The sequence below is a fragment of the Mucor velutinosus genome (genome assembly GCF_035048745.1).
Source record: "Mucor velutinosus strain NIH1002 chromosome Unknown tig00001549, whole genome shotgun sequence".
In the NCBI taxonomy this organism is placed as follows: domain Eukaryota; kingdom Fungi; phylum Mucoromycota; class Mucoromycetes; order Mucorales; family Mucoraceae; genus Mucor; species Mucor velutinosus.
The window spans coordinates 681783-696125 of record NW_027041929.1 but is presented as its reverse complement, the minus strand read 5'-3'; the positions used below and the strand labels follow the sequence as shown (position 1 = coordinate 696125).

General features: G+C 40.7%; 9 protein-coding genes across 9 annotated transcripts; 5 read left to right on the top strand and 4 right to left on the bottom strand.

Annotated features, from left to right (window-relative positions):
• Positions 1-261: 261 nt before the first annotated feature.
• On the bottom strand, positions 262-668 carry ATC70_007155 (uncharacterized protein; the record flags this gene model as incomplete). Its single annotated transcript, XM_064826419.1, has 2 exons — positions 262-557; positions 617-668. 2 exons carry the CDS (start codon positions 666-668, stop codon positions 262-264), a joined length of 348 nt encoding a protein of 115 aa, XP_064676517.1.
• A 760-nt stretch (positions 669-1428) lies between these two features.
• On the top strand, positions 1429-2532 carry ATC70_007154 (uncharacterized protein; the record flags this gene model as incomplete). Its single annotated transcript, XM_064826418.1, has 1 exon — positions 1429-2532. One exon carries the CDS (start codon positions 1429-1431, stop codon positions 2530-2532), a length of 1104 nt encoding a protein of 367 aa, XP_064676516.1.
• Positions 2533-2991: 459 nt separating this feature from the next.
• Positions 2992-4170, top strand: ATC70_007153 (uncharacterized protein; the record flags this gene model as incomplete). The annotated part of the gene is made up of 5 exons (XM_064826417.1): positions 2992-3330; positions 3393-3419; positions 3476-3688; positions 3764-3794; positions 3872-4170. The coding sequence occupies 5 exons, from the start codon at positions 2992-2994 to the stop codon at positions 4168-4170; spliced, it is 909 nt and encodes a 302-aa protein (XP_064676515.1).
• A 42-nt stretch (positions 4171-4212) lies between these two features.
• On the bottom strand, positions 4213-5471 carry ATC70_007152 (uncharacterized protein; the record flags this gene model as incomplete). Its single annotated transcript, XM_064826416.1, has 6 exons — positions 4213-4683; positions 4744-4864; positions 4925-5022; positions 5076-5195; positions 5253-5383; positions 5450-5471. The coding sequence occupies 6 exons, from the start codon at positions 5469-5471 to the stop codon at positions 4213-4215; spliced, it is 963 nt and encodes a 320-aa protein (XP_064676514.1).
• Positions 5472-7074: 1603 nt separating this feature from the next.
• ATC70_007151 (uncharacterized protein) lies at positions 7075-8569 on the top strand (the record flags this gene model as incomplete). The annotated part of the gene is made up of 5 exons (XM_064826415.1): positions 7075-7225; positions 7291-7480; positions 7554-7648; positions 7708-8391; positions 8469-8569. 5 exons carry the CDS (start codon positions 7075-7077, stop codon positions 8567-8569), a joined length of 1221 nt encoding a protein of 406 aa, XP_064676513.1.
• Positions 8570-8900: 331 nt separating this feature from the next.
• Positions 8901-10317, top strand: ATC70_007150 (uncharacterized protein; the record flags this gene model as incomplete). The annotated part of the gene is made up of 6 exons (XM_064826414.1): positions 8901-8914; positions 8974-9075; positions 9136-9389; positions 9454-9641; positions 9701-9843; positions 9894-10317. 6 exons carry the CDS (start codon positions 8901-8903, stop codon positions 10315-10317), a joined length of 1125 nt encoding a protein of 374 aa, XP_064676512.1.
• Positions 10318-10581: 264 nt separating this feature from the next.
• Positions 10582-12034, bottom strand: ATC70_007149 (uncharacterized protein; the record flags this gene model as incomplete). The annotated part of the gene is made up of 3 exons (XM_064826413.1): positions 10582-11598; positions 11663-11970; positions 12031-12034. 3 exons carry the CDS (start codon positions 12032-12034, stop codon positions 10582-10584), a joined length of 1329 nt encoding a protein of 442 aa, XP_064676511.1.
• Positions 12035-12772: 738 nt separating this feature from the next.
• On the top strand, positions 12773-13137 carry ATC70_007148 (uncharacterized protein; the record flags this gene model as incomplete). Its single annotated transcript, XM_064826412.1, has 3 exons — positions 12773-12793; positions 12849-12935; positions 12988-13137. The coding sequence occupies 3 exons, from the start codon at positions 12773-12775 to the stop codon at positions 13135-13137; spliced, it is 258 nt and encodes an 85-aa protein (XP_064676510.1).
• Positions 13138-13242: 105 nt separating this feature from the next.
• Positions 13243-14247, bottom strand: ATC70_007147 (uncharacterized protein; the record flags this gene model as incomplete). Its single annotated transcript, XM_064826411.1, has 7 exons — positions 13243-13531; positions 13584-13740; positions 13815-13837; positions 13902-13939; positions 14007-14066; positions 14123-14146; positions 14203-14247. The coding sequence occupies 7 exons, from the start codon at positions 14245-14247 to the stop codon at positions 13243-13245; spliced, it is 636 nt and encodes a 211-aa protein (XP_064676509.1).
• Positions 14248-14343: the final 96 nt, after the last annotated feature.

Here is a 14343-nt window from a genome sequence, read left to right as displayed (position 1 = left end):
TTGACTATGCTTCATTGACATGTGTAATGCCCCTTCCATAGCATATCCAATGCTTCCAAACCCTCTCCAATACAAAATCAAACCTTTCAGACAAACATTCATATACTTTAATCAGTTTTTTTTTTTTTAATAATAATCTTTTTGTGTTGATGTATTTGTGATCGAGTCGTATAATTTGGCAAAATGTAGAAGGGGGTCGAGTTTTTGTAGTTGTATACACGTATATAAATATATTAGAAAGATCTCTTGTTGATTCTGCGTTTAGTGTTCGTGATGAGCAGCTTCTTCAGACTTGACATTATAACCGATCAAGTTTCTACGACCAACAATTTCACCAATGAGGAAAAAGGTATAAATTTCAGCAAGGACAACACCACCCTTTGCAACTTGAGAAAAGGTCAAGCTCTTGAGGTTCTTGATTTTTAAGGTGTTTTGGAGAGTTTGTTGAGCTTCGCTGAATTGTGCGCCGGTAGGGAAAGCCATACCTTCCTTGGTATAGACTTGCTTGGCTACCTCAACAGCAACCTTGGTGTTGTAGATGATGGGCTTTTGGAGAGCTGTAAATAGATGATTAGATGTTTGAACCATTTGACCGAATTGCACAAAATCACTTTACCAACAAACTTGTTGAGATATGCTTGGGCACAACCGATGAACTTGGAAGCCATTTTGTTTAATGTGTGTTGTAGGGTAAGAAAGAGAGAGAGGGGTGCTTCAAAAAGTTGAGGGGGGGTGTCCAAAAAAACTTTTGATGGCAGAGATGAGCTGGGATCTAGTCTGGATGGGCAAACAAACCCCCCCTTCTTGATTGCTACATCCCAGTGACGTCGTCGATGTGCCTTAAATATAGAGGATGTTGATGTGCTGGATGCTCTTCTTTCTCAATCTCAATTTATAATAATGTCAAAAATACTCTCTGGCATCAAGAACAACATCTACCCTGCGATTGCATTGATGATTATACCCTGCGGCTATTACATTGGCACTGAATTAAGAGAGAGAAACGATCTCAAGAAAGTGATAGCACAAACACCACAAGAGACAGAACAAGACATTGAACGCTTAAAACAGCAACTTGAGGCATTGAAAGAAGAACGTCAAGCAGTTCTTAGCAAGATAAATAAATGATGAAACACATCTTTCATCTGTCTTGTATGGGTAAATTAAATCATATTCACATATGATGATGCTTTTTTTTCCCTCCCCCCTATAAAACAAACAATTACACAACAGAAAAGAGCTTCAAGGTGTTCCCAAAGCGACTAAAAAGCTAATTGCTGATGGAGAAAGTACCTGTAATACCATAGTTTATCATTGCATTTAGCCCCTCATATATATCTCTAGATTTTCATAGACCTCCCTTCCAACTTCTCCTTTTTTTTTTGTTTCTTTCTCACTTTTTTTTCTCTTGATTAAAAAAAAAGAACCATGCTTAAGCAATCCCATACGACAAGGTCTATTGCGTCCTCCAAACGTAGCAATCTATATGATAAGGTTAGACAGGATTTGTTTGAGGACAATGCTCATCGTCACAAGCGAGAAACTGTGAAAACGCCATCCATCACAACCATTTGTTTACTCCAAGTCCAAGCATACATTATTCAAATTCTCACTAATTTACCAACATTTACCATCAAAAAATCACCAAATCAGTCATTGTCCATTTATTATCTGATCCAGCAAAAGAAGCTCTATGCAATCTCATATTTAAAATCAATCTTGATTCAGTGTGTACGCTGGTTTCTGCTCATTGTCCTCCTGCTGCTGGACAACATGGCTCGTATCCTAAATGTCGAGGCTGAAATGACTGACATTACCGCTCAAAAGGAACGTCCATTGATCCCGCAAGAACAAGATACGGAAGAGGACTATGATGATGATACCTACTCGACAGAAACTTACCATCATGATCCATGCGCAAACACAAAGCCCGTCAATAACGGAAGCTCGGAACCATCCTCACCGACTAAAAGAACATTGGTATCACCTTCCTCGCCTATCAACTCTCCCACTCCAAACTTTGTTGTGCGCAAAACCAGGCATTCTTTTACCAATGCGCCTACACCTACACCTACACCTACACCTGTATCCACTTCAGTAGTAGCAACAACAGCTACAGAGGAATCGCCTGTCTTTGGTCCTGCGCGCACTCGTGTAGGTCACATCAGATCGCTCTCCAACAACATGGTTGATCAAAAGAAGCCCATGTCACCACAAAAGCTGCGCCGTATTACAGCACAAAGAGAAATCACTCTTCAGAACGGCATCTTACCCATTGTCCCTAAAAAGAGCAACCACGCTCATCATCATCATCATCATCATCATCATACATCTAAGAAACCTCCTGTTTCAAGTTCAGTGGCATCCCGCTCATCATCTGAATCGAGCAGCACTACTAAAGAAACGCACGACAGACCTCGAATGCAAAAGACAATGTCATTATCCACAGCTCAACAGTACCAGAATGAGGTAAAGTGTGTCTGGTTGGGACAATATGGAAGAAGCTCACAAGAAAAAAAAAAGAACAATTAATCTTTATACCAAAAGTTGAATAGTGTAGCAGGAGTAAAAAATCCTCTATTAAAACGACACCAAGACCCTACGAACGATGTTGTTCAGCGTGTACAGCATCAACACTAAATTGAATACGTATATCTATTATTTGAATAAATAAAAAAAAAAAAAAGCCCTCTATTTGCATGTCGTTAGTATATATATCTTTCTACTTGTTTTGCCACAACACTGAGAACAAGGCTGATTTGCGCGCCTTCAATTGACACTGTAATAGGGGCCATGAATTTGCCCTCAAGGTGTGAACATCTCCAACAGTTTTATATTTAAGGTTACATCAATTAATTTACTACTACTTGACGAAAAGAGAGCCTGAATTAATAGGGGAATTTATAGCTATCGATAAAGAGACAAACGGGAGAAGATGGAATTCTTTTTCTCTTCCCCCCTTTTCTTCTTAAACATTGTTGCAACAACAGCATGCTTGCCTCATCATCGTCCTCAGCGACTACCAATGCATCCACTGCCACTATCTATGCCATTTGGGATAGCTTCAAGAACAAACGCACAAACACAGAATTGTACAGTGAGAATGCAGTGGTCATGTATGTACCTACCTCTGTTGGTGTTCGAGGAAACACACACATCCGCAAGTTCTTTTTGAATCCTCAGTTCTCTGAAAAGGTCAATTCGGTGCAGGAAATTGTTTACAACACGGTAGCATCCAATAACAGATTGATTGAAGAGGCTACTTGGACAATCCACTTTTATACAGGTGTATGCAAATGGCTGGTGCCTCAATTAGACGAGAGATATTTGGTAATGTTGCAATTAATGAAATCTACAGTGATTGGTTGTACTAAATGTAACTGTGATTTAAGATGAATGCAACCATCAAGATTCCTGTTGTAGGTTATGGTATGGAGATTGCTAGATGAATGTTTCGGTAACCAGTTAAATTTAGACTACGTCAGTTGCCTTTGACAAGGCCGACAACAAGATTGAATCCATTCGATACACTTGGGATCAGGCATCTGTCTTGAAGCAATTGAAGGTAATTTCAGAGAAAGTACAATGGCCAGTTATTGGGGAGCAACAAATTGAAGCACTTCGATCTCCACAAACAATTCGTTTAACTGGTCTAAATGCTGAGGAGGTGAATGTGGATCATCATCAGGTACATCATTTGAATTCCAAATGCTGAGAGAGAGAGAGAGAGAGGACAGGCGTACTCATTGTGTTTTCTGATTAGACTCAAAAAGAGCAACAGCAAAATCAATTTAGTAAGTCTATATATATATATATATATGCAGTGAAATATGATCCAAGCATGAATCTCATCCACGTATTCAACCTCTAGTGCCTGGCAGAATTTTCGGCCCTGTTGATCCCAAAGATCAAGTGCGTAGCCCAGTGCGTCATGCAGAGCCCAATGCTCCTCCTGCTCGCAACATATTTACCTATCAACCACCCACTGAACGTCCACTTGTTGCACCTACAAACAAGCTCAATTCATCCTTCTCCTTTACACACGATGATGGAAGCAGCACCATCAACAAACTGAGCTCCACGTTATCCAATACAAACATATCGCAATCCAAGAGCATGCCTGCTGCTGGCAAAGTTACTCCCAAAATCTCTCGTAACATCATTGGATAACGTGATTTTTCAAATAAATAAAAGGATATCTCTATATGCGTTTTATTGACTACTGTTGTTACTGCCGCTACTACCTGCACTTGGCTCTGTTGTCAGCAGGATTTCTGCTGCTCGATTCAAGTCGGATTTGGAGGAGACTAAAGCGTTTTTGATATCTTGTCTTGAGTAGTTGGGAAACATGGCAAACATGGTATCAATGTCTTCTTCCTTGATAGGTGGAGTTGGCGGTGGTGGAGGAAGGCGTGATGAAGGCACATGTCTTTGTCTCGTTGCGGATGACGAGGAGGAGGCGGTGGTAGTAGATGACTGAGCAATACCAGGTGTTCTAGTCAATGTAGAGGATTTCTTTTTGTTGTTTGTGGCTAATACAGGTAGAATGTATTTAGTAGTAAAAGATCGAGTCCATTTAGGGAAACGCCATTGCTTGATTGAATCTGTCATGTCGTATAAAGCGCCTACTGCTAATCCACACATCGATGGAATGATGGAGGATGATGAATTGGAGAGCAAGAACTGTTGTTTCTTAGTATAAGCATGGTATACGGCCCTGATGATAAAGAAGTAGGATCTTACCTGTGCTGCAGCAGCGTAAACGTAGATTTTGTCACTTAGAGTTGCACCGAGCATGCTGACTTGATAGCTAGCAGGAATTATTTTTTGATATTGATATAAAATGGAGAATAAAATAGCGTATCTATCATATACACACTGTGAATATCCTATTGCCAAATCGACTCTTCTTTAATGCACTTACGGTCCACTGGCAATTGACTTGAATCCATATCTTGAACTCACCGCTAATACGCTTGTTTGTAGTAATGTAGACGCGACAAACGAAATAAACACCAAAGCCTATTCACAGACGAGTCAGCGTAAAGCAACGCAAAAATGACCATGATACATACAGCATATCGAGCACTTCCATAGCGTCTCTCAACAACCTTCATCTTATAGATCAACCATGTGCCAACAACGGTTGTTCCAATACTACTAAAAGCCCAATGCGACGTGAACAATCTCCACACCTACACACAGTCATAAGTCAACTATGCCTCCCATTCACTTTGATGGTCGTCTTGTACCTGTCCGTTTTCGATGCCAAGATGAGATAGTTGAAGTGCCATGTGAGGCTTGAGGTTGCATGCAATGGCTAGAGCTGAGCAGCTGCCTACTACAGGTACTAAAAACTTGGTTACAGGTGCATTTCTAAAACCTACGAGTTGCAAATAATGCGTATGATTGAATAACCAGTATGGTATTTCTTGATATCGATGGTTACCTGAAGGTCCATCAGCATCCATTTTGTTTAATATATCTAAGGGCTTGATACAGCTTGACTATCTATCGGCTGAAAATTTGTTTACAAAAGTGAAAGAAAAGAACAAGAATTTATATCGAGGTCGGCATCCTTATTTCACATTGTGCATATTTGAAGCTGGGCTCAAACATATTCACCATCATCGTTTGTTGGACAACGTTGAATCAGGTGGATGCAATACACTTAAGAAAGTTGCTAAATAAAAATCAGCTTGTTGAATATACACATCTACAATGGGATTAAGAAGCTTCATCAAACTGATTAACTACACTTCGCACCAAGATTCACATTTGGATAGGGAATTTGCAACGCTTTAATCTGTCAAATAGAATAATACAAAGCAAAGACAAAAACAAATAGCCAGCGCAAGCTAGGGTACTGCCATAGCTCGCACTGACTACTCGATTAGCTTCAACAGCATTGATTACCTTCATGATGAGGACATCATTTATCCAGGCAGCAGCAAGCAGCCGGCCTAAATCGGTTAAAAGTCAGCTTGCAATACTGGCCCGATTCGTTGATTTTAGATCAGTTTGCGACTTGATTAATCTACTTTGCTCGATTCGACTATATGAAAAGTAATAATCACCAAATGCCTCCTTAAGCGTTCTTGGAGTACTTTTCAAGGCAAATCTAATGATGTTACTTATGCGTGGTGTTTTAAAGAAGCTTAGTGAGCAGTCATGGAAAATATGAAATAACATGTTGGGCCAAAATGTCGAAATTTTGTGTATCAAGGTCCAGTAACAGTGGTATTAGGAGTTGCTTTGGATCGAGAGAATCATTTTGATAGCATATATGCTATAGTAAACGTCGTCATTTTTAAGGTCAAAAAACGCGATCGTTTAATTTTCGATGAAAACCATGAGGTACCCCTCATACTTTTTGGTCGATTTTTGGCCATGTTTTTTGGGTTCTCAAAAAGTTGAGCAAAGATGTCAGTAAGTAGCTGCTAGATGAGAGCAATTGTTTCGTGCTATTCTGACAGGCTAAAGCGGTTTCTAGCACGATAAACCGCTGCTTGAATGCATTCAAATCTCACTGTGATTAGCTTACTGTTGGGGTATCAAGAGGCAACATACGTATATTGTCTGTATTCAGGTGAATCGTTTCCATTATTGCAGGCTGGGGGGGGGGGTATCACAGAAGAGTCAAATCTAGAGTAGCAGATTGTATGTGGAGGATTTTACGTCGTAGTAGAAAGCGACTGAGCAATAAACGATGGACATTCAGTGAACATCTAATGTATTCAAGGCAATTTTTAACAGTGGAATCAACTTTTTGTTTGCTTCCAAACTGGACTTGGATGATGTGGATCTATTTAAACAAAGAAAAAGGACCATCCATGAGAGAGAAATCAGCAGCTATAAAGCGTTATTCATCCTTGATCCGTGTGCATCCAAGCCAGCATTTGCAAGTTCCCTGCTTTTTTTTTTTTTTTTTTTTTTTTTTTTTTTTTTTTTTAACCATGGCAAACTTGCCTTATTTAGAGTTTGAATTATGCTGCTGGCTTACCGCATTTTCTCCCCTTCTTTTTCTCTCACTCTTTATATTTTTTTTTTATACATCCTCTTAGGAAAAATATCATGAACTTATCAAGGACTTCTCCCAGCTTAAATGATGCGCCTGGCCTGCTATATGCTGGATTCAACCAAGATTACGGCTGTTTCGCAGTTGGTCTTGATAATGGTTTTCGAGTCTACAATTGCGAGCCTCTGATAGAGCAAGCAAGAGACGGTAAGAGGAGCTCATTCTGGGCAAGTAGAATGACATGGCAACTCATGCGTGTGTGAATTTCATAGAATCGGATGAAGGCGGCATTGCACTCGTAGAAATGCTGTATCGTACAAATTACCTAGCACTTGTGGGTGGAGGCAGAAATCCAAGATATCCACCCAACAAGGTGATCATTTACGATAGTGTGAAAGGGAAGCCAGTGCTAGAATTAGAATACAAGAGCGAAGTGAAAAACGTCAAACTACGAAGAGACAGGTAAAAGCCTCACACCGACTCTATACGCTGCTATTTATATATACGACATGTTAAACGCTGTGTGTGTCCATAGACTGACTGTAGTGCTGCAAAACAAAGTATTCGTATATCATTTTGCTTTACCACCACAACTATTGCATACATTCGAAACATGTGACAATGAAAGAGGTAACATGCTTCATTCTTGCTAAAGTATGATTAAAAGCTAAATCCTATCTGTTCAAAAGGCCTTGCAGCAGTATCCACATCGCTAAATCATGCAATACTGATCATTCCTGGTCGACAAAAGGGACATTTACAGATCATTGACTTGAACTCGCTAGGCTACTACATATCCGTAGGCGAATCAGATCCTTTATTCACAGCAGTACCTACACCCAATAACACCAGTAGCAATACGAGAAGATCGATCAACGTGAGTATTATAGCAGCACATTCAGGCAAACTGAGCTGTTTATCGCTGAATCAAGACGGATCCAGATGCGCGACTACGAGCGATAAGGGGACATTGATCCGAGTATTCAATACTGCAACTGGCATACTATTGCATGAACTACGACGTGGTATGGACAGAGCAGAGATATACTCCATCGCCTTCAACACAGAATCCACTCGCATCTGTGTCTCATCAGATAAAGGGACAATACACATCTTCAACTTGGATCCATCTGTTGTAACGCATGTAGATCATAAACCTCGTGGCCCAACCTATGGTGAGGTGGTTGACTATCCAGCTGAATCAGCTACCCACTATGGCTTGACGACTACGGGGAATAGAGGCAGTGCGCTCAGTTTTATGAAGGATTTGCTGCCAAAATACTTTAGTTCGGAGTGGAGCTTTGCTAATGCAAAGATTGCGACTGAGAGTAGGTGTCTGGTGGCATTTGGAAATCAAAAGAATTCATTCACAGGTAAAGCCATGCCTTTGCAGCTTGAAAAAAAAAAAAAAAAAAAAAAAAAAAAGTGGTCTAATGCAATTGTGTCCTAGCTATTTGTGCTGATGGCAGCTGCTACAAGTTTTACTTTGATCCAAGAAAAGGTGGCGAGTGTATAAGGGAGTCCTTTGTGCGTTTTTTGAAGCGAGATTAGTGCGTGTTGTAGTCACTTGAGTAGGCTACATTCGTTTACATACACCCCACTCTATCTCATACTAAAATAAAACTGCAGTGCTCATACAGCTTGTTTTTTTTTTTTCTCCATTCAATCAGACATAAATAATGGATGTAGGTGTCGAAAGTCGTCGTCTATTCAGCTTGTGTTTATTGATGTGTATCTAGTACGACTATCAAAATACCAACAATGATTCTGATTTCGTAACGTAAGAGCCGAGTCATTGCAGCCACTTGTTTGCCTATTGACCGTTTGCTGTAGAGAGACATTGGACGATCAAGTGTTGTCGGATAAACCTCGCATTCTGCTCATGGGGTTACAGAGGTACTCAAAAGATAGCACAGACTATGAAAAGTACACACACGCTGACAAGAGCCCTGTAGAAGCGGAAAATCCAGCATTCAACGTGTAGTGTTTGGTAAAATGCCGCCCAACGACACTTTATACCTTGAAAGCACAACAAAGATCCAAAAGGAAGACATAACGTAACTATACCAGACAGAGTCGCTTATCAACTTGTGCGTATTAAACACATGGCTTCATAGTCGATCTTTTATTGATTTTCAGATTTGGGATTTCCCTGGGCAAGTCGACTTTTTCGATGAAATGGCATACGATCCACAAGACATCTTCGGCACTGTGGGCGCATTGATTTTTGTGATTGATGCTCAAGATGATTACAACGAGGCGTTGCATAGACTATTCACTACAGTCACTAGTGCTTACAGAGTCAATTCCAACATTACATTTGAAGTGTTGATTCACAAGGTAGATGGTTTGTCTGATGACTACAAGATTGGTAAAGAGTACAGACAGACAGGAATGTATACACACACACACACAGAGGCTGACGGCAATGATAGATACGCAGCGCGATGTCCAGCAAAGAATGAGTGACGCCTTGGCCGATGCTCAATTAGAGTACATTCACTTGACCTACTACCTCACTAGCATCTACGATAATTCCATCTACGAGGCCTTTAGTAAAATCATCCAGAAATTGATCCGAGAATTACCTACATTAGAAAACTTGCTCAACGTCTTGTGCTCGGTAAGGATAGGTAAACTGTATGATAAAACGACACAGACGTCTCATGGGTTTATTGATAGAATTCGGGCATTGATAAAGCATATCTCTTTGACACATTAACAAAGATTTATATCGCCACTGATAGTTCGCCTGTGGATATGCAATCCTATGAGTTGTGCTCGGATATGATTGACGTTTGCATTGATGTGGAGTGCATCTACGGGTATGTCATCTAGTCATATGGGCAACAGTGGTTGTAACTTTTCAAAGTAGCGCTCAGGGGAACAGTCCAAACGATCTGTCATTATCAGTTACACCTGATCGTAGCAACAACATGTTGGATGGCCAGCACACACCCGTATCGCTTGATCACCAAAACGACCCGGCAGACAGTGAGAGCCTGGAGCGAAGATTGTTAGAGCACCAAAACGAACAACAGCAACAACATGTTACTACAGCAAGCTCAGAGGCCGAGGCTTCCAGTTTGATCAAATTAGACAATGGCGATGTTCTGTACATGAGAGAGGTGAATCGATTGTTAGTCCTGATATGTCTCTTGCGTCAAGACAACTTTGAAAAGCACGGCTTGATTGATTACAACTTTCAGTGCTTCAAGGAGGCAGTTACTGAGGTTTTTGAGTTCTCGAGGAAAAGAAATACCCAACAGCAGCAACAGCAGCAGCAGCAGCAAGATTAAGTGGGATGAAAATAGCCAAATAAAAGGATGTTTATTGATTGATATATATATATATATGTGCGTGTGCGTGTGCGTGTGCATTTGCTTGTAAGAGAGTGGAAGGGTAGTCATGGGGATAGCTCTATATGGAAAATAAAAAAAAGGGAAGGGGGGCAGCATTTAGAGAAGAGGAGGATGTGCTTATTCAAGGTCGAAAGAAAGGTGATATGTTCATAGAAAAAGTGATGCGGTTGTGTTAATAAACAGGATAGATTTTTTTTTTGTTTAGTTGTTGGCAAGCACCATGGAGTGTTGAGCACCAGCAGAGACACGAATGACCTTGTGTCCTTCTAATTTTTGGCCAGTCAACTCAGTAGGAACAGGCTCATCATCGCTGGAACCGTTGCCCAAAGCGTAACACTCACCAAAGCCCCAAGTGTATGCTTTACCAGAGGAAGTAGTGGCAACAGAATGGTTTGTACCAGTAGCAATTTGCACAACATTTTCCAAGGAAGGGATGCGAGTGGGGATACCAACAGCTCTCTTGAAAGCAGAGACCTCAGATCCCTCTTCACGAGTCTGGTTCTTTTCAATCAATTCATTAGGCAAGCCCAATTGATTCGAATCAGCACGGCCAAATGCATACACACTACCGTCTTCCATCAAGACAAGCGAATGATGCTCACCGCCTTGAACAGCGATAATATTACCTTTGCCTTCAAGACCTTCAACCACAGTGGGCTTTGTAATGACATTGGCGGCAGGTTCGTTATCGTCCTCTACAGCGAGACCACATTGCTGGAAGTTGTTGAGACCCCAAACGTAGAGTGTGTTGTCATGAGAAACAGCGAATGAGTGGTAAGAGCCGGTGCCGATTAATTTGATGTTCTTCAAGTTGAGGGCTTCAGGGCGAAGACCGTTGATCAAATGGCGTTCCATGATACGACGACCCAATTGAAATTGCTGACCGTTACCCCAAACAAACACACGCCCATCTTTAGTCAATGCTAAACAATGATCTGTACCAGCTGCAATGTCGGTAATAACGTATTTGGCAAAGGGTTCGAAAATAGCAGGCACTTCTTGAACAGCCTTGTTGCGAGAGAAACCCAGAGGTCCTTCAGCGCAACGATATGTACCCCAACAGTAGAGTTGTCCTTCTTCGCTCAATGCCATGGTGACGGAATCACAGCATGCTACCTTGACAATCTTGACATGATCCATGTTCTCCACCTTTGCGGGTTCATACTCTTCACCGGATCTACCTAAAGCACGTTGATCATTGCAGCCCCAAGACCACAACTTACCAGAGGGTCAGTCGCCTTTGTCGACCTGCCAATAGTGATGCATTGCTGCTGTTACTTACCTTTCCGTCTTTTGTAATAGCAATGGAATGCATACCGCCAGAAACAACGTCTACAATGTCCTCATCGTCGAGCACCTTGAGTGGCATAGGTCTCTTACGCTCCAACATGTCTTCGCCCAAGCCAAGTTGGCCGGTATCACCGGTACCAAACACGAATACTTTACCAACAGCATTTGGTGCCTTGACGATTTGGTTAGCGACAATGTGTCTTCTCTTTGAACTAGCATTGTCAGTGGAGCGAGTACGCTTGACAGCTTCAGGCGATGCCTCGGCCATTTCGATGTCTGTATTGTGTCTCTTCAAAGGTGCTACAATAGACAGCATGTTAATTTCGTGTTTCTAGTGTGTGACATGATATAATTACTTACACATTGTTTAAATTCTGTTATATCTCGGTGGATTATAAGTTATAAAGAAAGAAAAGAAAGAAAGAAGCTTGTTAATTCTTTGTAATCCTGCTAAACTTTATAGATATAATAAAATGGGTTCATTTTTTTCGTTCTGGAAGGATTACAGCACTAAGGAAATCGAGTCACAAAGTAATGTAGTTTTTAAATCATGAGAAATCCCATTCATTGTTCATGCCATTGATCCGCAGCTTCAGATATAGGCGAAATCTCCATTTTCAATAACAAGCCCGTCTAGATAGCGTGGAAAAAGCTTGGAAAAATGCTCTCTGTGATCCGTTGGTAAGCTCTTTTTTTTTTTTTTTTTTTTTTTTTCAGGCACACATCCAGGCCAATGCCCCATGTAGATCTTCTACTCACTTAAATGTTGTCAGTGTGAGCCCTTAGCCTTCGCAACTGCAGCCAATGCGAACGATACCTGCCTAAGCTTTAACAAGGCGAGCAGTAGTGTCTTACAGGAGTATGTCATATCAACAAAACGATCCACAAATGTCAACATCCAATGTCAAACGCAGTCCATTCGTTTCAAATCAGATTGGAGATTCATAAAAATTTGCTCCAGTGCCATTGGCAGGGTTTGTGCTAACTGAATAGGATATGAATTGAGGGGTATCGCAGAGAGCAGAAATATTCTTTTTTTCTTTTTTTTTTCTTTTTTTTTTCTTTTTTTTTTCTATCCATTTCACAGCTATATATATATAAGATGACCTCCTTCTATGATGAGGTAAGAGTCTATAAAACCGCAAAATGAGGATTATTGTTAACATTCTCTCTACTAGATTGAGATTGAAGACATGGAGTTCAATGAAGAAGAGCAATTATACACATATCCATGCCCATGTGGAGACAAGTTTGAGATCTATGTCGTAAGTAGCATCCCACTGGCTTTCTAGTACTGCCATACTAACATCAGTAAAGGATGATTTAAGGGATGGTGATGATGTTGCTCGATGCCCATCTTGCTCACTGATCATTCGAGTGATTTACGATCCTGATGAATTTGCCGACGAAGAAGATGAAGATGGAGAGACGACATATGAAGTGGATACAAGCATCATTGTATCTTGAAAGAAGCATCGCACGAATTCAAAAAAGCATTTTTATTACATACCAATACTGATTTTATTTTCTTTGTACATTTTCAAATAAATCAAGAAACCACACACACACTGATCACATACTTGAAGAGGCAGGGTCTAATTTGGTACGCTCATCAGCAAGTGTGTGGTAATCCGCAGCCTCCTGATCAATCTTCTGCTTCAAATTCTCGTATTCGTTCTTCTTGCTCTGCAATGCTACAACCTCACTTTGAAGTGATTTGATCTTGTCTTCGTAGGATCGCTCCATTTCCAGCAACTTCTTTTCATCTTGCTTGGAAGATTCATGTTCAGACTTTGCATGTTCCAATTCCTCTTCATGCTTCAGCATGGCAATGACCAAGGTGCTTGTGCGCTCGAGAATCCTGCACTCATGTTAGATGACATTGAGAGCGAGTGGAGCTCATGTTTACTTACAATGACAAAAAGAGAGTGAAGCCAGTCAAATAGAGGTTTCTTTGGGCATAGAATTTGCGAGCCTTTTGACTTGCTTCGTAACTGTAATCATGGTAGGGACGACTAGCATCGTCAGGTTGCTCGTCTTGGTCAATACGTTGCAAACGGTTCACAGCATCTATTGACACACATATCAACATCCAATCCCACTCACAAACTCTCTCTCTCTCTCTCGAGACTATGCCTCTTTACCAATAAATAACACAAAAATAAAGCTATGAAATCATTCGTTAATATTTGTGATATATTAGCCAAACAAAAAAAAAAAATCAAACTTACCCAAAGACAATCTTGAGGATTCTTACAGCCTTGGCGACCTAATATTTATGAGCGTTCCATGATGTCAGTGGGCGAGAAATCTCATTATTTTGATTTCAATCATACCATTGGAGATCCTGATACAAATTTAAGCATTGCTCTGCGCCAGCGAGAAGGGAAAGGGAACTAGAGCGTCAACATGCATAAGGCGCCTGTACCGTTTCTCTGAGCACACAACTTACCACAAGGATGCCAAACGAGAGCATCTACAGAACGAGCAGGTTAAATTTATGCGCCATCTTTTATGCCGTCAACACAATACCTCGAGCACCAAGATGAAGAAGACTGTGGTATAGTAAATTGTCATTCTGGATATATAGGTTGCAAGAAAAAAAAAAGAGAGAAAAAAAAAAAGGATAGAAACGTGAAAATGAAACCTTTTTTTATACACCCACAAAATAAA